Source organism: Daphnia magna, linkage group LG6 (assembly GCF_020631705.1).
Source record: "Daphnia magna isolate NIES linkage group LG6, ASM2063170v1.1, whole genome shotgun sequence".
NCBI lineage: Eukaryota > Metazoa > Arthropoda > Branchiopoda > Diplostraca > Daphniidae > Daphnia > Daphnia magna.
Window position 1 is genome coordinate 8,613,770 of NC_059187.1, and position 17,217 is coordinate 8,630,986.

The 17,217-nt window shown below is 37.0% G+C and overlaps 2 protein-coding genes and 3 long non-coding RNA genes across 47 annotated transcripts; 2 read left to right on the forward strand and 3 right to left on the reverse strand.

The window, feature by feature from the left end:
• Positions 1–19: 19 nt before the first annotated feature.
• Positions 20–1,589, reverse strand: LOC116925299. Of its 8 annotated transcripts, XR_006648448.1 has the most exons (8): positions 1,494–1,583; positions 1,257–1,436; positions 1,143–1,179; positions 976–1,077; positions 801–913; positions 473–681; positions 226–390; positions 20–173 (listed from the first exon to the last, which is right to left on the reverse strand). It is a non-coding gene; the product is annotated as an uncharacterized LOC116925299 (long non-coding RNA). The 8 variants fall into 8 exon arrangements; XR_006648446.1 differs by having other exon boundaries at positions 801–1,077; XR_006648443.1 differs by having other exon boundaries at positions 976–1,179; positions 1,494–1,582.
• A 472-nt stretch (positions 1,590–2,061) lies between these two features.
• On the forward strand, positions 2,062–5,085 carry LOC116925206. 10 transcript variants are annotated; one of them, XR_006648458.1, is made up of 6 exons: positions 2,068–2,362; positions 2,529–2,642; positions 2,776–3,018; positions 3,083–4,173; positions 4,290–4,291; positions 4,948–4,962. It is a non-coding gene; the product is annotated as an uncharacterized LOC116925206 (long non-coding RNA). The 10 variants fall into 10 exon arrangements; XR_006648454.1 differs by lacking the exon at positions 4,948–4,962 and adding an exon at positions 4,380–4,571 and having other exon boundaries at positions 4,290–4,317; XR_006648457.1 differs by lacking the exon at positions 4,948–4,962 and adding an exon at positions 4,380–4,571.
• Positions 4,970–9,733, reverse strand: LOC116925209. 26 transcript variants are annotated; one of them, XR_006648437.1, is made up of 15 exons: positions 9,583–9,732; positions 8,845–8,996; positions 8,358–8,754; positions 7,978–8,293; positions 7,890–7,900; positions 7,697–7,798; positions 7,522–7,634; positions 7,194–7,402; positions 6,947–7,111; positions 6,677–6,894; positions 6,444–6,612; positions 6,110–6,372; positions 5,975–6,045; positions 5,855–5,912; positions 5,609–5,757 (listed from the first exon to the last, which is right to left on the reverse strand). It is a non-coding gene; the product is annotated as an uncharacterized LOC116925209 (long non-coding RNA). The 26 variants fall into 26 exon arrangements; XR_006648432.1 differs by having other exon boundaries at positions 7,864–7,900; XR_006648423.1 differs by adding an exon at positions 4,970–5,108 and having other exon boundaries at positions 5,689–5,757; positions 7,522–7,900.
• A 784-nt stretch (positions 9,734–10,517) lies between these two features.
• On the forward strand, positions 10,518–11,985 carry LOC116925211 (nucleolus and neural progenitor protein). Its single transcript, XM_032931867.2, has 5 exons — positions 10,518–10,749; positions 10,817–11,255; positions 11,321–11,503; positions 11,568–11,791; positions 11,845–11,985. Exons 1-5 carry the CDS (start codon positions 10,668–10,670, stop codon positions 11,934–11,936), a joined length of 1,020 nt encoding a protein of 339 aa, XP_032787758.2. The 5' UTR covers positions 10,518–10,667; the 3' UTR covers positions 11,937–11,985.
• On the reverse strand, positions 11,931–17,020 carry LOC123473641 (DNA damage-binding protein 1-like). 2 transcript variants are annotated; one of them, XM_045174687.1, is made up of 19 exons: positions 16,852–17,020; positions 16,585–16,733; positions 16,088–16,350; positions 15,892–16,030; positions 15,678–15,827; positions 15,238–15,610; positions 15,011–15,179; positions 14,791–14,952; positions 14,598–14,726; positions 14,343–14,524; positions 14,052–14,182; positions 13,680–13,988; positions 13,387–13,618; positions 13,068–13,327; positions 12,832–13,002; positions 12,659–12,768; positions 12,431–12,603; positions 12,142–12,368; positions 11,931–12,080 (listed from the first exon to the last, which is right to left on the reverse strand). In XM_045174687.1, exons 1-19 carry the CDS (start codon positions 16,910–16,912, stop codon positions 11,997–11,999), a joined length of 3,474 nt encoding a protein of 1,157 aa, XP_045030622.1. In that variant the 5' UTR covers positions 16,913–17,020; the 3' UTR covers positions 11,931–11,996. The 2 variants fall into 2 exon arrangements, with proteins under 2 accessions (XP_045030622.1, XP_045030621.1); XM_045174686.1 differs by having other exon boundaries at positions 15,238–15,613.
• Positions 17,021–17,217: the final 197 nt, after the last annotated feature.

Consider the following 17,217-nt stretch of genomic DNA (forward strand, 5'->3'; position numbering starts at 1 on the left):
TTATTAAAAATGCTGAAAATATGTTTGCAGCTTTCCTTTATATTGGTGAAAAATTTCGCATTGCAGACGTTCTAAGTTTGATTACCACGAATGTCGACGTGTCCATGAGTTACAGCGATTAGAATAAATTGTCTCATCACCAATCGTCCTCTCATTTCTTGCCAGCTGCGGAACTAACAATTTTTTAATATCAAAAATTACTACAACTCATAAACTTTTTGTTACCTATTGCATTTCCACGCTGACTTTTAATCCGATTCATTCGCACCTCGCCATTCCGAATTGTCGCCAGTGCAATGAAAACTATTTTCTTAAAAGCCTTGCGAACATTATGAATATCAAATGTTTAACAGTTCTCCAATAAAGCCAACCTGCTAAATATAGCTGGTTCTAGAAAAAATAGGTGGTGTCAGTACAACTATCTGATAAACCTTCACAATAGACATTCAACAGTCTTGGAACAAAATACTACCATCAATCAAGTCATTTTTCCATAGATGTTGGGCAATCTTCTGACCTCATTATGCTACCTAGGCATCACATTCCATTTTTATTCTTTTTCACATGCGACAAACTTGCGAAGTATTATATAAAAATTAAGTGCCATAGTTTGCATATCCTAAAATACGTTTTTAAGATGTCTAAATGGTGGTTGCATCTTGCATGAGTGCTATAAATGAACTAATTCAAAAAATTAAATCGGAAATTATTATTGCATTAGGACGACCTACTTGAATTACTTTCAAATGAAAGTAAGAGGTTGCAAGGTGATCTGATAAAAGTCTCTCTAAACTTGTTACCTGTGTCCATTCATTTTCAATTGGAGTAATAGTGTCCAGCCTGGGGCATCCTTCTCAACAGGTTTGATGTAAAGAGTTGAATAACTTTGTATCACGTTGGCGACACCGAGTCACTGACCGAGATTTTATTACAGTGCGGAACTATTGTGGTTGGCAACTGTAAAATTTACTTTACCGAGCATTGTTTTTTTCTAGAATCCAAGCAATCATCGATTTGGAACCGGGTGGTGGTAACAGGTGTACTTGTGGTCTTTGAGGAGTTAATGGTTTCTTTAAACTGAAAGTTGATGAGAACAAAGTCATTTATCCCAGTATCAATACTGAAGAAAGTTCCTTTCATACATAGGAGCTCCCTGTATGATGCTTACTGGGTCACGACCTGCAAAATAATAAATCTTTGATCATTTATCTAAATGGTGCACCCCAAATGGTTTTCTACTGTAAGAAGTGGCCAACCTTCTATGTTGTAGCTTCATAAAAAAATCTTTGGAAAAAATGATGGATTGCTATGAAAATCACACTGGGACAAGTTACTTTTAGGAACACTTCTCAGATTTGCTTCCTTAGTCAGATTTACTCAACAAATTTGCCATCTCATCACTGAGATGGACAGACAAGCATGTTTTGCATGTTCTGCTGTTCATTACGAAATATTTTATTTTGTTAGTACAAACAGATAAAGAGATGTCTCACCTAATAAAAAGTCAAGCAGTAGACGTTCCATGTTTTTTCTCTGCCTAGCAGACGAATTCTATTGCAGTCCCTCTTTCGTTCAGCTACGGAATCGTGATTCAGTTGCTCACAAAATTTTCAAGACATCTAGTAGAGAAACTAGCGATTGCTTGAGTATTTCATGAGATGATTTTCCCCGTTTCCACATCTCATGGAATTCGACAAAAACCACATGGAATAACCCAAATTGAACGTTGATTTCGATTAAATCGTTGGTTTTCTCGTTAAATCAACTGTAAAAAAAAAAAAAGTGCTGCCCTTTTTAAATTGGAAAAGATTGTTTGCTACTCTGGTTCCGTTTCATCCAAATATCGATTAATTGAATGGAAAACTAATAGTTCTATAGGTTTAGTTTTATTGAATTCCAAGTCAAAATTCTAAGCCGATTTTGTATACAATAAGTCGGTCTTAAAATGTCGGGCTTAATTAATCAAATAAAACTAGATATCTTATCAATAGATGGCCACACTGTTTAGTGGATCGTCTGCAGTAGAAATTCATGGTTCATCAGATGTGTCCTAGTTGTTAGGGATTCGTTAATAGTTAAAAAAAAAAATGGAAATTGGTAAAATGAAATAACATATGACCTATACCTTTAGATCACTTGTTTTCACAAATGGAGATTTATTCCACAAGCTTCCTAGGCAGACACCCACCCACACAACCATGGGTGATAAATGATATAAAAGTTTATTAATTTAAAAAATTTAGATTTTAGGTTATTGATAACAGAGTCAGGAAACAATGTGTGGAATCTGATATTCTAGCCTTGGAAACCACAGATGCCTTTCTGCTTTAACAAGGCTATAAAGCAACTATAATTTCAGGAGGTAAAGACTGAAACCAAAAACAAAGCACAGAATATTTTAGTTGGCTTTTCTGCTTAATGTTATTGTTACACTTAACTTGTGGAAACATAGAAGTGTATACAGATGTTCAGGGTCAAATCGATGAAATGGTTGAGCCAAAAAAGAACTTCATATTACTTTTGCACAGGTCCTAACTCAGTGTACGTGGTTTACGCCCCACTATACAATCCAATAAACTTCAGGCTGAGGTCTTCCAGTGCTGAGAATTTATTTGGCAAGCAAATACTCAATAAGGAGTTAGGTAAACAATTCTGTTTTATATCACATTTTTATCATACAAATTGTTTTTCTCAGTAGTATTTAGTATGTCAGAAATAACAATAATGTAGTAAAGTAATTTGAATGTTGTTATGTTTTTGTTTTGTTCTGTTAAGGTGGAACAGTGGAGAGAAAAATATTCGCGATGGGCAATTTGAGATCCAAGTAGAAACGGAGTGGCTATTGTTTAAAGGCTTAGAGACTCGGCAAATGGTATTACATGGTTAATGGTTAAATGGTATTGTGACAGCTTAGACAAGGTTGCAGAAGGGTTGCGTTACGTCGCAAAATCTTCACATCATATTATTTCCGCTATTGCTGATATTACTGAGTCCAGTTCCATGATTTGACTGAAAACGGTATGTTGGTTTCCTTTCCATTGAGTGCGAAACATTGATCTTAACGGCTGGTGTCAAATTACAGGACGAAAAATGTTGCATGCCTTCTTATTCGAAATCTGTGGATTGCAAGGAGGTTTCACATTGGAGAAACGCGAGCAGCAGTGTAACGATTACATCCGGCGCACGGTCGGACGTGATAAGATCGTGCTCATGCTAGTAAGCGGTGGAGTCGATTCCGCCGTTCGTGCTGCCCTTCTCCATAAAGCACTTCTACAGGTGATAACTCGTCGCGAGTGCAGGGCATCTATATCCATTCTTATCTTTTTCTTTTTTTTTTATTTTATCTTTACGAAAAGATACAATATGTTTGCTAATTTACTTTATTTACGTTATTCAGCGACAGTTAACAAGCGTTTTAGTAATTTACCTTGGGCTACTTGAAATTATTATTACAAGTTTCATTTAAGTTCATGGTAAAAGTTGAAATTCAAAGTGTATGTCTAATGGCACAACGGTATAGCATCGGAGCGGTACGTAGAAGATTTAGGGTTCGATTCCCTAAAGAGTTCAGTTACATTCCAATGTAAAAATAAATTCCATTGGGAAAATTCTGATTTATGAGTTACAAAATCTCTAAGTAAAATTAGAGTGCCTTAACCAAAGACTTGTAAAGCTCTATTCTTCAACGTGGCTATTGGTCGCATATACCGGAACATTACAACTCAGATGGAAAACGAACCCATACTATGATGATTAATCCCAGTCAATTTAATGTTTGTTAAAAATAAAAAAACGATTAATTAATGTCACTACATATTATCCATCATAGACACTGAATTCCACTACAGCTGAATGGGATTCGAACCCAAGTTACATCGTATTCCAGTCCATCGCTCTACCATTGAGCTATGAGAGATACTACATTGTAATCTAAGTCTTCAACACATTAAGGTAACTGTGCAAAATTGTACATAGGGGATCAAATATCAATGGGGGGATATAGGGGGGTTGCCAGAAAGGTATCGCATCCGACTAGCAACTCGAAGGTCCGTGGTTCGATTCCACGTGGGTTCCTGATGTCCTGGGCTTCCAACATTCCCAGGGGTCTACATTCCCAGGAGCCAGTCGGGTCGAGAAACTTCCCCATTACGAAGTAATGGGACGGATATTTTGGTAATCTTTAATACAATTCTCAATAATAAATTTTAATAAATTGTTTATTTCGATTTATCGACGTGCCTGTGTTACTTATACACTTTGCAACGGACTTTAACCATTGTCATCCCCAGCCGTAAGATCTCATACATATTTCAGATTGTAATATATATTCATTTATCTGAAACTGTTGATTATTTTAATAATTTGGTTGACTCTTTCAGGATTTGAACCCTTAATCTGTGGCGTATCGTGCCGATGCTCTACCACTGAGCTATAAGTCATATTAACATACTGTCTACATTTTCGTGTTAATTGAGTTAACAAATTTGGACTTAGAATAATTTTTGTAGCATGATTCAAGACAATTTCCTTTTAATATGTCTATAATAAATACATCTAATTGAATTGCGAAACGATTTACCATAAATTAATGTGCTAAACTTCCGACGGGATTTGAACCCGGAAACTTTAGATCCATACACCAACGTTCTACCACAGAGCTATGAACCTTATGTAACATCAGTCAGGTTAGCACATAATTTTACGAGCCTATAAAAATTGCCTTTATTATCTTTTCGTGCCTTCTAATATTAGTGAATAATTATTTATAACTCATGGCTCAACGGTTGAGCATCGGCAATGCACACCGAAAGTTTGGGGATCGATCCCCGAAAGAGTTAAATTAAATTCTGAGAAACTACTTCAATACACCGTATAATCCAATATATACAAAGATTGAATAATAATAATTATTAATGAATTATCCAATATTACAAAATTATTCTGCAGGTAAACAAAACTCTGGTAAATATGAGTTTCAACTATGTTCAACAGATATCTACCAACTACAGAATTGAGATGTCATCGGCAATCATTCAAAGGCAATCCGGGAATTCGCAGTACAAGAACTGCACATCAGTGGCCATCTCAGCAGTGATTAGAGTCCAATCCTTAAAAGAAAAAAGTGTAAATGTCAGGAATGTATAGAGTGTGAAAACAAAGTAAGTACGAAAAACAAATTTTTCAAAATTAATGTAAAACAAAATTTGTATTGATAATTCTCCACATGAAAAAATTTTTGCAACTTTTAAAAGGTTGAATAACCATTTCAAAAATTGCTGTCAACCAAGGCAGGGGGAGACACTGCCTCAATTGACTCACCGGGGAGATTACCCAGTGCTTGGCTAAGAGAAGCCGGAAGAAGAGCTGAAGATTTGGAACATTTTTACAGGAGCGATTAACCTTTAATTCGGATTTGTGGGTAGCGACATAGCCCTCCATAAGCATTTCATCGAACTATGAGGACCCCCACGTCCCCTTTCCGGCCAGAGCCCTCCAAACCTCGATATATGTTGTTTTTATATATACCGTACAGTAGGGGCATGACCCCCTACGGGCTTATTACGAGTCAAGGGGAAACGGGGCCACAGAAAAGAAGGGAGCCCAGATATACACTTCAATTTGTCTTTAATAAAATACCGTAACATGAGAGAACGTTAATAAATCATGGATATTTCCAATCGCGCTTACAATTATCATCCATTGCTTTGGCACCCAGCCTCGATCAACATACTATTCTAATTCAGCATGATTTGTAGTCTACATTAAACGAAAAAACACGAGTTAGTATTACAATTTTGCTGATACATCTATTAATACGGTGAAATCTTTTTGGCATTTTCTTACGATTTATTACCAAGACATTGTGGGATTAAGAATAAATATCCTGTCTACTTTGGTAAAAAAATCCTTCCCTGTAAAAAAGAAAAGTATGAAAGTGGGTTCATAATGTACAACATGCTTTTTGATAATAAACCTTGCTTGTCAACAAACAAACCAGCCACAACAAATTTCATTCCTATCTAGTTTGGTAGTAAAAATCCTTCCCTGTAGAAAAGAAAAGTATCAAAATGGGGGTTTGTAACGTACAGCATGCTTTTTGATAACAAACCTTGCTTGTCAACAGCAAACCCATCCACAACTAATTTCGTTCCCGAACGCTCTGTACAAGTGCAAAAGGTGTACAAGACTAATCCTGGGATGCGGGAAAGCCACGGGTGGTAAACAACCAATTCAAGTCCCTATCTCCTTTGCTATCGTTTGCTTCGCGCGCGTCTTGTGGAAGAGTGCTGGTGAAAATTCATCAACAGAGCTCCGACATTTTCAATGCATCAACCGTTTGGATTCTGCCCGATGGTACAATGCCGCTTTGAACTGTTCAAATCGAGTAGTACGTACTTCAAACGAAATGAATGAATTTCTTATTTGCTTTGTTGCTTCCCCACCTTCGTCGTCTGCTGTTCTACGACCACAACAAACCTGGAAGCTTTTGAAGATGATAGTTTTTAGGGCGGGGATCAACAAGGCAGCTCTGGATAAGCATGGGCTAAGTAAGCCATAATTACAGTCACTGTCAGCTACAATAAAAGTGACGTATGGAAGGTTCCTACGGGGCTAAAAATTCAAAAATCTTTTGAAAATAGTATTTATTTTAAGCGGACATTTTTTATTTATTTACCCTCGCGTTGACAATTGGTTGAAGGGAATGAACGCGCTTATTTTTTTATTAAAAATGCTGAAAATATGTTTGCAGCTTTCCTTTATATTGGTGAAAAATTTCGCATTGCAGACGTTCTAAGTTTGATTACCACGAATGTCGACGTGTCCATGAGTTACAGCGATTAGAATAAATTGTCTCATCACCAATCGTCCTCTCATTTCTTGCCAGCTGCGGAACTAACAATTTTTTAATATCAAAAATTACTACAACTCATAAACTTTTTGTTACCTATTGCATTTCCACGCTGACTTTTAATCCGATTCATTCGCACCTCGCCATTCCGAATTGTCGCCAGTGCAATGAAAACTATTTTCTTAAAAGCCTTGCGAACATTATGAATATCAAATGTTTAACAGTTCTCCAATAAAGCCAACCTGCTAAATATAGCTGGTTCTAGAAAAAATAGGTGGTGTCAGTACAACTATCTGATAAACCTTCACAATAGACATTCAACAGTCTTGGAACAAAATACTACCATCAATCAAGTCATTTTTCCATAGATGTTGGGCAATCTTCTGACCTCATTATGCTACCTAGGCATCACATTCCATTTTTATTCTTTTTCACATGCGACAAACTTGCGAAGTATTATATAAAAATTAAGTGCCATAGTTTGCATATCCTAAAATACGTTTTTAAGATGTCTAAATGGTGGTTGCATCTTGCATGAGTGCTATAAATGAACTAATTCAAAAAATTAAATCGGAAATTATTATTGCATTAGGACGACCTACTTGAATTACTTTCAAATGAAAGTAAGAGGTTGCAAGGTGATCTGATAAAAGTCTCTCTAAACTCGTTACCTGTGTCCATTCATTTTCAATTGGAGTAATAGTGTCCAGCCTGGGGCATCCTTCTCAACAGGTTTGATGTAAAGAGTTGAATAACTTTGTATCACGTTGGCGACACCGAGTCACTGACCGAGATTTTATTACAGTGCGGAACTATTGTGGTTGGCAACTGTAAAATTTACTTTACCGAGCATTGTTTTTTTCTAGAATCCAAGCAATCATCGATTTGGAACCGGGTGGTGGTAACAGGTGTACTTGTGGTCTTTGAGGAGTTAATGGTTTCTTTAAACTGAAAGTTGATGAGAACAAAGTCATTTATCCCAGTATCAATACTGAAGAAAGTTCCTTTCATACATAGGAGCTCCCTGTATGATGCTTACTGGGTCAAGACCTGCAAAATTATAAATCTTTGATCATTTATTTAAATGGTGCACCCCAAATGGTTTTCTACTGTAAGAAGTGGCCAACCTTCTATGTTGTAGCTTCATAAAAAAATCTTTGGAACAAATGATGGATTGCTATGAAAATCACACTGGGACAAGTTACTTTTAGGAACACTTCTCAGATTTTCTTCCTTAGTCAGATTTACTCAACAAATTTGCCATCTCATCACTGAGATGGACAGACAAGCATGTTTTGCAGATTGTTTGCAGCACAGTTATTACTGCCTTGGTGTAGCCAACATGAAAAATCATAAGTTCCAATCTATGTTACCAAAGGCGCCCACACATCCTATCAGGCCTTTTCCACATGTCTAACATTTGACATCTTTTACATTAATCTGCTAGAAAAACAAAATAAAAAAGTGAATAAGGCAGTTGATTGATATTTATGGGATGTTACTGTACCATTCACCTGACAAGCATTCCAAACTGCATAGGTGTTTGGGAGGTATCACAGCTGTACAAGTTTTGTGCTACAATTTGGATATGGTTCCGTTGTTGTATTCGCTGATGTCTCACTGTCCCTAAGCAGATCCTTGCTCGCAGATATGTTGGTCTATTAGAAGAACTTACGCTCTATACAAAGGACAATAAAACAGCGAAGAAACGTGCAACACCAAATGTCGTCGTTGCGTAAATCCAGAATGATGAGACAAGTAACTACAAGTCTAACTAAGGTGACACTAAGAGGAAAAGAAAGACTATAATATAGGTACTTTGTACTCCTTAGCTGACGGGGGGAAATAGACAATTTTGACGTTAGCAGACGTTAGCGCCTCCCGTCTGCCAGGGGTAACGACATCTAGATTTTCCGCATGGAACCCACAAAGAAAATAGATTTTACTTTTAAATCAGTACAATTCTAGCTTTTTAGTGCTTGAACTTTACTAACCTCAGACAGTTGATTCCAATTTTAAATTTAAAAAACCTAGAATATCAACAGCTAGTTGCAAGACGAGGCGTCAAATATTTGTAGCTAAAACTGTCGTTGGTCAGCCTGTACTGTTGATAGCAAGAAAAACACGGAATAAAAGCTGCAACACCCTAATGCATGCAAGAAAAAAATTTGAAATTGTTAGAATAATACAGCTCATTTTATAATTTTTGAAAATTGCCACGAAAATTTCCCGAAGTAACCGGAAATAGCCAATATCTCCGGTAATAATGATCCCATAACAAAACGAGTTGGGTTTTCGTGATCCTTATCAAATTTGGGGTTGGAATGGCGTGTTTTTAGCCAAAAGTCGAGTTTAACCAAAATCGCGATTGTTCAGGAAAATTAGCGATTTTTGCCGATTTTCAGGTATTTTGAGCTAATACATGCAATCGACCTCAAATTTGACGAGGATCACGAAAATGTTAATCTTTTTCTGATAGACCTACAAATAAAGAGTTATTTGGCATTTTAAAACCGGAAGTAAAACCAGAAGTTGAAATTCCGTTAATCTAAAAAATGAGCTTTGTTCTGCTTTAAATGGTTAACAAGATTTTTATTGCTGTAAAAGTAAACTATTGTTAATAAAAGTTATGTGGTGCTTTAAAAGTTCTAAAAGTACGATTTCAGTTCTGACACATAAATACACTCGAATAAAAAAATCATACATTTAACACGATCAAACTCGTTACTTACTTGGTCTTTTGTGAAAACCTGCAAACCCAACATGACAGAACTTGTCAAAACAATGTTTCGGGTTCTACTAGTATTTGGCTGGATGCAACTAGACTGCGCAAGTCTCTTTCAGTGGTTCGTCTGCTCACGAACTATCGCGCATGCGTGATGAGTAAAAGATGCCAAATGTTAGACATGTGAAAAATGCCTGACAAGGGCAAAATTATTTCGATTTCGTCATTGGTTTCTCCGTTAAACTAGCCGTTTTAAAAATTAACAAAAACAGTGCTGTTAGCGCACCAACTTAATTTATGGTTTTTAACGTTTAAACAGAAAACTATAAGACCAATAGAAAAATAAACCTGATTTCCGTGATTTTCATACCATTCTGAATCAAAATCATGTATTTTAAGCAAAATTTGAAATTTGGCCAAAAATGAAAAAGTGGGAAGGGCCTTTCCACTTTTGTCAAAATCGGCAAAAAATGACATCTCTTGAAATTCTCCAAAAATCAGACGGCATAATGGAAATTAAACGCTGATTTCAATTTAGTCATTGGTTTTCTCTTAAGACTAGCCGTTTTAAAAATTAACGAATTAACCCTTCCCACTTTTTCATTTACATACAATATAGTATTCTATTACTCTGACGAGACGCTAATTACTAGCTATCCAGAATCAAGATCTTTAATGCCATTCACAAATCACAAGATATAAAAAAAAATGATATCAACTCAGAAAAAGGTAGTGGAATAAAGGTCCGGTAAGGAATAAGGGTTTTATTGAAATCATATAATTGGAACGTTAAACAAAAATAATAATCAAACAAATAATTTACCAAATATCCCGAAAAATCCCGTTTTGTGCAAATCCAAACAAAAATCCCCCAAACCAGCAAACCCCTAAAAAATCAGGCTTTCGGGACTAATCCCGGTACGGTGGCAACTCTGAGTAAAAGCCACGGTAAAAATCCAACGTAAACACAGTCTGCTCGCCGTTGCTGTTCAGGGGGCTACCTTCAAAAATTTAAACGTGTCCGTTCAATTCTCACGTAACTGTTCCCATGCGTTCTTTCATTATTTGGTTCTGTAACCGTACATTTTAATAATGGCAAATATTCCTTTGTGGAACCAGTCGCATTTACCGTGCCCTGCTACATCCGCCCAAAAATTATCTGCTCAATTTCAAGGTAAAAAAAAAAAAAGGCAATACTTTTAGTTAAAACACATATTTTCGTTTGCCCTTTTGTCTCTCAGGAATCATGAATACTTTCCTAGAAGATTTATCTGGGAAACCACAAAAATTAATGGATTTTATGTCATTGATGACATCTGAGGTTGTTCTTCTAACACGGTTTTTGTACAAGCTTAGAGCGGTGTTTGCTCATGATAAAAGCTACAAAGTTTTGAAGCAGATCCAAAAAATGGTTCAAAAACTTCTTAAAACAAATCTTGTGTCAGATCTCACTAGTTTTCAGGAACAACATGTTGTCAGCGTGAAAACTGTGAATGCAATATTTGTTGCACCAAAACCCAAATACGAATATATTCAAGTGAGGCTGCAGGGCATTGTCAGATTACTGGCTCAGATCCTATGTCTCAGCCAGCACTATGGTACAATAATGATCCAAAAGATGCAGCTAGGGCATTTTATAAGTATAGTGGTCATTTCCATGTCTTTTGTTTCAAGAATTTGGTAATAATTTACTTATTCAAAACAGACTTTGATTGGTAAAACTAATACCTTTTGTGTCTCATTAGGGCATTATCACTGCATACAATGTACTTCTTAATTAAATTGTTCAGCAGCATCAGTAGTATTAGTCATGCTGAAGGATTGATACCCAATAGTACTGTAAACTTCTTGTCAGAAGGATATATTATTCCTCTGAGCTTGGAAGATTGGTTAAAATCAGATGACACTCTCATAGACATACATCCATTGTAGGGCCATTGTTTTTGTTCTTAAATTGCATTTTAAATGTTTACTTATTTATTCTCAATGCAGGCTGAAAAAAAGACAAGAAAGGGTGAGGACTTCTAAGAAGCCTAATATCTGGCAGTCAATAAAGATTGAAGATGATGAAAGAGAATACTTATTCCAACTAAAAGAACTCGTTGATACTGCTAGCCTTTCGGGAACGGAAGAAAATAACGATGACTTGCAGGAATCGAAAGTAGAAGTTCTCGTTTTGGATAAATTGAAATCCATGAATAATGCTGATATTGGAGGTAATATAAAACACGATGCATGTGTAGGAATCAATTTGATTAGTTTTGTTTAGAATTATTGACGCGTGAACCAACTCTGCCGGTTGCAAAAAGTAGGAAGAGGAAGCTAACCAAGAAAAATAAAGGAAATAAATTTGGAAACTGATGAAACTCCTTTAGTATTGCCCACATTTAATACACTGCAATCGCAATAATTGGAATTACTTTAATGAATTCGAGTTAAATCCTCTATCAGTTTAATTATATCTTCTACTGTCGCTTCCCTTTTCATTCCACTTCCGTCGTCCATCTACGTAAGGAAAAAACACTAGATGTACCTTTATCCAACGCATTTTCCATAAAAATAATACCTGTAATCCATTAGCAACTTCCTTCATCTTGTCACTTGATAAATCTAAAAAAGATTCAATTAAATCCCCATCAATAAAGCCCTCGCACGGTTCAACTTTGCGCTCGGTGGCGAAACTTCTCCAGAAGCTATGTTCAATTTTCCCCACGGGTTTAATGACACGGGCCATGCGAGTTTGTACCTCAGACAGGAAGTGATAAAATTCGGTTGGTAATTGCGTAACCACGCCTATAAAAAAGAACGCATGTTACTGCTCTCTCTTAGGGCTAACAACTAATAGTTCTAACTACCTATAGCTCCATGGACTGTTCCAAATAAGACGCAGCCTTGCGTAGGAGTACTTAGCGTTTCAGCAGCATGGTCCATAACCAAAGATCCGTGTCGGAAAACATTAACCATGTCGCCGAGATGAAAGCGACCAACCTCAGTAAGTTGTTGCCTCTCTTCCTCTGTTGTGGCCGCACTAGACTTCAATAGTTAGAGAAAGTTCGCAACGAAGAATGAATTCTGGTACTAACCTGTCTTTCTGACAAACAAAAAGGTTAAAAGAATTCTCGGCGCCAAGGAACGTGTCATCATCCAAAATTTCGACAGCTGACATCCAATTCGGATTACTATCTCTTGCCATCTATCGATTTTATGTAGGAAATCCATTAGGCGAAATGCCAAGAAACACAATGTTAAGTTTTACCTCCTCAAAGCTTCCTTCCATAGTTTTATATTGCAATAGAGTAATGGACCTCATTAGATCACCGACCAAGATGAAGTCACCCTTCCGTTTGAGATATAGGGCTATAATGTGATTGAAATTGCTGCACTCTAATCTCAATTCTTTCTCTGCCGTCCACTCATATAGCCGAACCTTAAAGGGTAGAATAATTGTTTGAACAAATATTTCTTTATAGACGAATACTCTATTTTACTTACGACATTGTTGATGGCAGCCAGTATTTTTGCGTTGAAATCTACTAATGAATAGCACGCGCCCTTCACCTCTTTTTCTGCAACAGTAGTCAACTTCCCGTCGGACCACTGAAATAGGACAATGCGACCTTGTTTGGGCTCAGACTCTTCAGGTACCACCAATGCTGTTCCGACCACGTAATACGGGTTGACATCATCTCCTAATCGCGTAGACACAATGCTCAGAGCATATTCATTCTGCATGAACTGATGCGCGTGAAGGACTATTACAGAAAACACATTTAAGAAATGCTATGTCATTCCGGTAAAATAAAGAAAATACCCGCGAAGGAGTGTTGATCGACAATCAGCAAATTGTATACTTCAATCTCCTGACCAATTTCGGCTCCACCACCACTTCCACAAGAGTCCCTCGTACTGACAGGTGCTTTGATCGCCGAACCAAGTGAGCTGGATGAGGATACAGATTGTGCCTGAGTAGAAGCAGACTGACGGGCAGGCGTCAAACCAGAGGATTCAACAATGTCGACCCGAGACGTAATCACTCCGAAAGTCTAGCAGCATCAAACAGAAATGTTAGGAATACAAACAACAGCATGGTAGATGTAATCTCACCTGTGTATTTTCCTGGTATGCTATTCGACGAGGGGATTCACCAAGCGGTACCGTCCTAATGTGTAATTTTTGGATTTCATCGATCGTTCCTATGGTAACCGCAGTGTCTGTCGCCAGCACTAAGCTATCTGGATACGCTTCCGAATTAAGCGGGCACATATGTGCAACCTCTTTAAGGTTGACGTTACTGAAAACCAATTTATGATTGGAAGAATAGATAACCGTAGGTCGGTCTGAGCATGCAAAAACATTGACGGTGGATTGAGACCGAAACGGCCGAAGGACGGTCGGCTGAGTTCCCAAGGTTACCTTAGTACGTAGCAGATAAATAATGGTATAATTATTGGACTATGCGTTCCGTAACTGTTTTACCTTTTTACGGTCACCAAGTAACTTGGTGACTGGATTCATACTGAAGTAAAAAAGGGAGCCGTCACCCAGTGCAACAAGCAGATAGGGTGTACCCTCAAATAGAGCCATCAAAATAGATCGCGGAATAATCTCTGTAAAATAGAATAAAATAGAATAAAATAGAATAAAATAAAATAAAGTAAAATTTAATTTAATTTAATAAAAATTTAAAGTAAATAAATAAAAAAAAAAAATAGACGTAAAAAACCAAACCAAACAAAATTCGTCAAGTAACAATTGTCAGTCATTTACCTCCTCCAAGTGGCTCTTTGTGAAACTCTTCTAATGTAGGCAGCTTTAGAAGTCTCGCAGAAATGTCTGTCCACAGACCGACAGCACACACCTCAGCTTTTGCGATAGAAGTGTTTTGCTGAGAAGTTACCGAAATGGGAGTTAAGTCTAAACAAGCCACTTCGTAGTCCAGAGTTACGTGACTATTAACAGGAAAATGTTAAAAATTCATAATTGCTAGGTCGCGATTACCACAACAAGACAGTCTACTCGTACCTTTTAAGAATGACTTGAGTGTCATCTTCCATTTCCAAATAGTAAAGATCACGACCGGCAGCACATAGCACCTGCCCATGATTACAAGCTACGACATTGAGCATTTTTCCGTCGGGAGGTGTCCAATCACTAAGCAAATTAAAAATTAAATTAATATTGAAATTTGTAATGCAATTTGTAACAGGTATGCAACCTTAGCTTCTGTTTCGTGTTCACAGATATTAGTCTCACGCTACCGGTTGTGATTTGCAATACGGAATCTTTTCCAACATTGCCGCAGAAGAACGTTTGTTGATCAGCAATGAGACCAGGAATCTCGGTTTCTTCCATCTCTTCTCCATTTAACATCAAAACCCTACATAAAAAATCGATGCGACAGAATTTATTAAAAGACATAGGTAAAGGACGGTTACCTTGTTTGTCCCACAAAAGATAAGACGACGCTGTCATCTACTGATTGGTTTCCAGAAAAACCCATTTTCAGGGCCCATATTCCCTTAATACCAGGCAAATCGATACTTGCTTGCTCGTGAATCCCAATTCCATTGCGTATAATACGCAATGAACCTTCCTTGTAAGCACCTATAAATAAGTTTAAAGTTACAATGAACACTAGAATCCGAGTTCTTTTCCTGGTTACCTGAGCACGTTACAAGTTGGCCTTGTCCCTGTCGATCAAGATCGACGATTGTCATATCTACGATAGGCGCCAGATTGGTGAATGTTTCCATCACCGTAACATAGGAATTGTTTTCATCGGGAGTGACGTTTAATTTGACTAACTGAGAATCTCCAAACCGGGAACCGATGAAAACAACCCCATTGTCAAGATAGGTTAAACATTCGGGAATTGAAACTTCTCCAAGAAGTTCAATTTTAATGTCACGTACTGTAACCGTTCCATCCATCTTCTCCTCTTTTTCCAATACCAGCATGAAGAGATGCCCGGCTAAATCTCCCAATAAGTATCGTGATCCATTAGGATCAACTTTACCATAGCAGGTGATGGTACTCTGCTGTTGGTAGAAAAATTCATATTATTTATAAAAGTTTACATGTGTTTTGTAATCAAACGTTTACTTTAATAATTGGTGGTGCGATGGTAACGTAATTTTGTCCGTTATGATAGGTTATTGATTCCTGACCAATAATCAAAGCCCCTCCGTAAGGTTCAGGAACTGGCAACAACATTGAGGCTTCGGTTTCGACGTTATCTTGCTTCCAGGAGGTCTAATATACAAGTAACGGTAAAAAAATTAAGGGATTACAAAAATGATATAGCTGATTACTTTACCTTGGCAAACTCCTTGTCTCGCAAAGATATCTCTCGTGTCTTGACGTGTCTACCATGAGCGTCCTGGTGAATAATAACCACAGTTGGATTTGCACACCCATATAAGAAAGCTATGTCTTGTATGCAAAGTTCCTCAATCCTGTAAGTAACAACCTTTTAAGTTATTTTTATGATGCACAAAACAAAACAAAAATACCTAATATTGTAGGCTTTAATTTCACTGCTATCTTTTTCCAAGGGAATGATTTTTAACAAGCCATCATAAAGACGAAGGCCAATCACCCTACAATCAGGATCTATGATTGCAATTATACCAGTTTCAGATGGTTTTCCAATTTTATCTGCTACATTTCCTTGTGTTCTTGTGATAATTTCCATGTTTTCTCCTTCCCCAGAACATTCCAAAATCATGGCATTATATCGAGCAGTTAAAATAAACAGGGAATCTTTTTTGTCATTCTGCAAAATCAATATACATATTATGTTTAGAAATTTTTGCAAGATTTCTTCAAAGAAAAATGTGCAGCTTCATCTTTCAAAACGCAAAAAACACACCAAGTAATAAAACTAATGTAAGTCTATGCATGTTTCTTGCTTTCAACTTGTTGATGCACATACCATAATTGTGTGGAGTTACAAAAGAAGGAAATCTGAATTAGCAAAGCAGCGCTTGATACTCATTCGACGACTTACCCCAGATTTATAAAGTTTCATAACAGCAATTTTCCCATAGATGCCAACTTCTTTTAGAGGTCTGAGACCTTCTGGGGTAACCAAATATATCTCAAGGCGGTAATTTTTGGCCACAATAAGGTTCAGATCATTAGACGACGTGAAGTTTCCTATATCACAAATGAAATATGCGTTGATTTAAAGAAATACCAGACGATTTACCACGCCACCGGTAGTAAAACTACGTCAGATATAACTGTTGATGTTCAATCATGCTTATTTACTAACCAGTAACACAAGAAGTGACTGCTGTTTGTTTATGCGCAGTAACCACATAATTGTGAGCCATTATTAACTTGAATATTCTGTAGAATCAACGAGCCAGTTACGATTTGAATGTTATTGAAAGATCTCGGCACACTCTAAACAGCGACCTTCCTTCATTTCCTTTTTTTCTAATCGAATTTGACACTGTTGTCAGATTACCAAATAGTTGCATAAGGCAACTACAAAAACTAAAACAATTAGCAAAGAAAGTAAGTAAGAAACGCACTTTTGGCCCTTATTCTTTCGTAAACACCAGAACTTGTACTTCGACAAGCATTGCAATTACGATGCGATATTGTGCATCATCTCTTAGTTATTTCAAACTTA

What these genes read in the sequence shown, in the direction of transcription:
- LOC116925211 (XM_032931867.2), top strand. Translation starts at nt 10,668, where the DNA reads ATGGCAAATATTCCTTTGTGGAACCAGTCGCATTTACCGTGCCCTGCT. An exon ending in TCTTTTGTTTCAAGAATTTG is followed by an intron (nt 11,256 to 11,320) that starts GTAATAATTTAC and finishes GTGTCTCATTAG; the next exon opens with GGCATTATCACTGCATACAA. An exon ending in GAATAATGCTGATATTGGAG is followed by an intron (nt 11,792 to 11,844) that starts GTAATATAAAAC and finishes AGTTTTGTTTAG; the next exon opens with AATTATTGACGCGTGAACCA.
- LOC123473641 (XM_045174686.1), bottom strand. Translation starts at nt 16,912, where the DNA reads ATGGCTCACAATTATGTGGTTACTGCGCATAAACAAACAGCAGTCACT. An exon ending in AGTCACTTCTTGTGTTACTG is followed by an intron (nt 16,734 to 16,851) that starts GTTAGTAAATAA and finishes TTTGTGATATAG; the next exon opens with GAAACTTCACGTCGTCTAAT. An exon ending in TACTTGGTGACCGTAAAAAG is followed by an intron (nt 13,989 to 14,051) that starts GTAAAACAGTTA and finishes CTACGTACTAAG; the next exon opens with GTAACCTTGGGAACTCAGCC.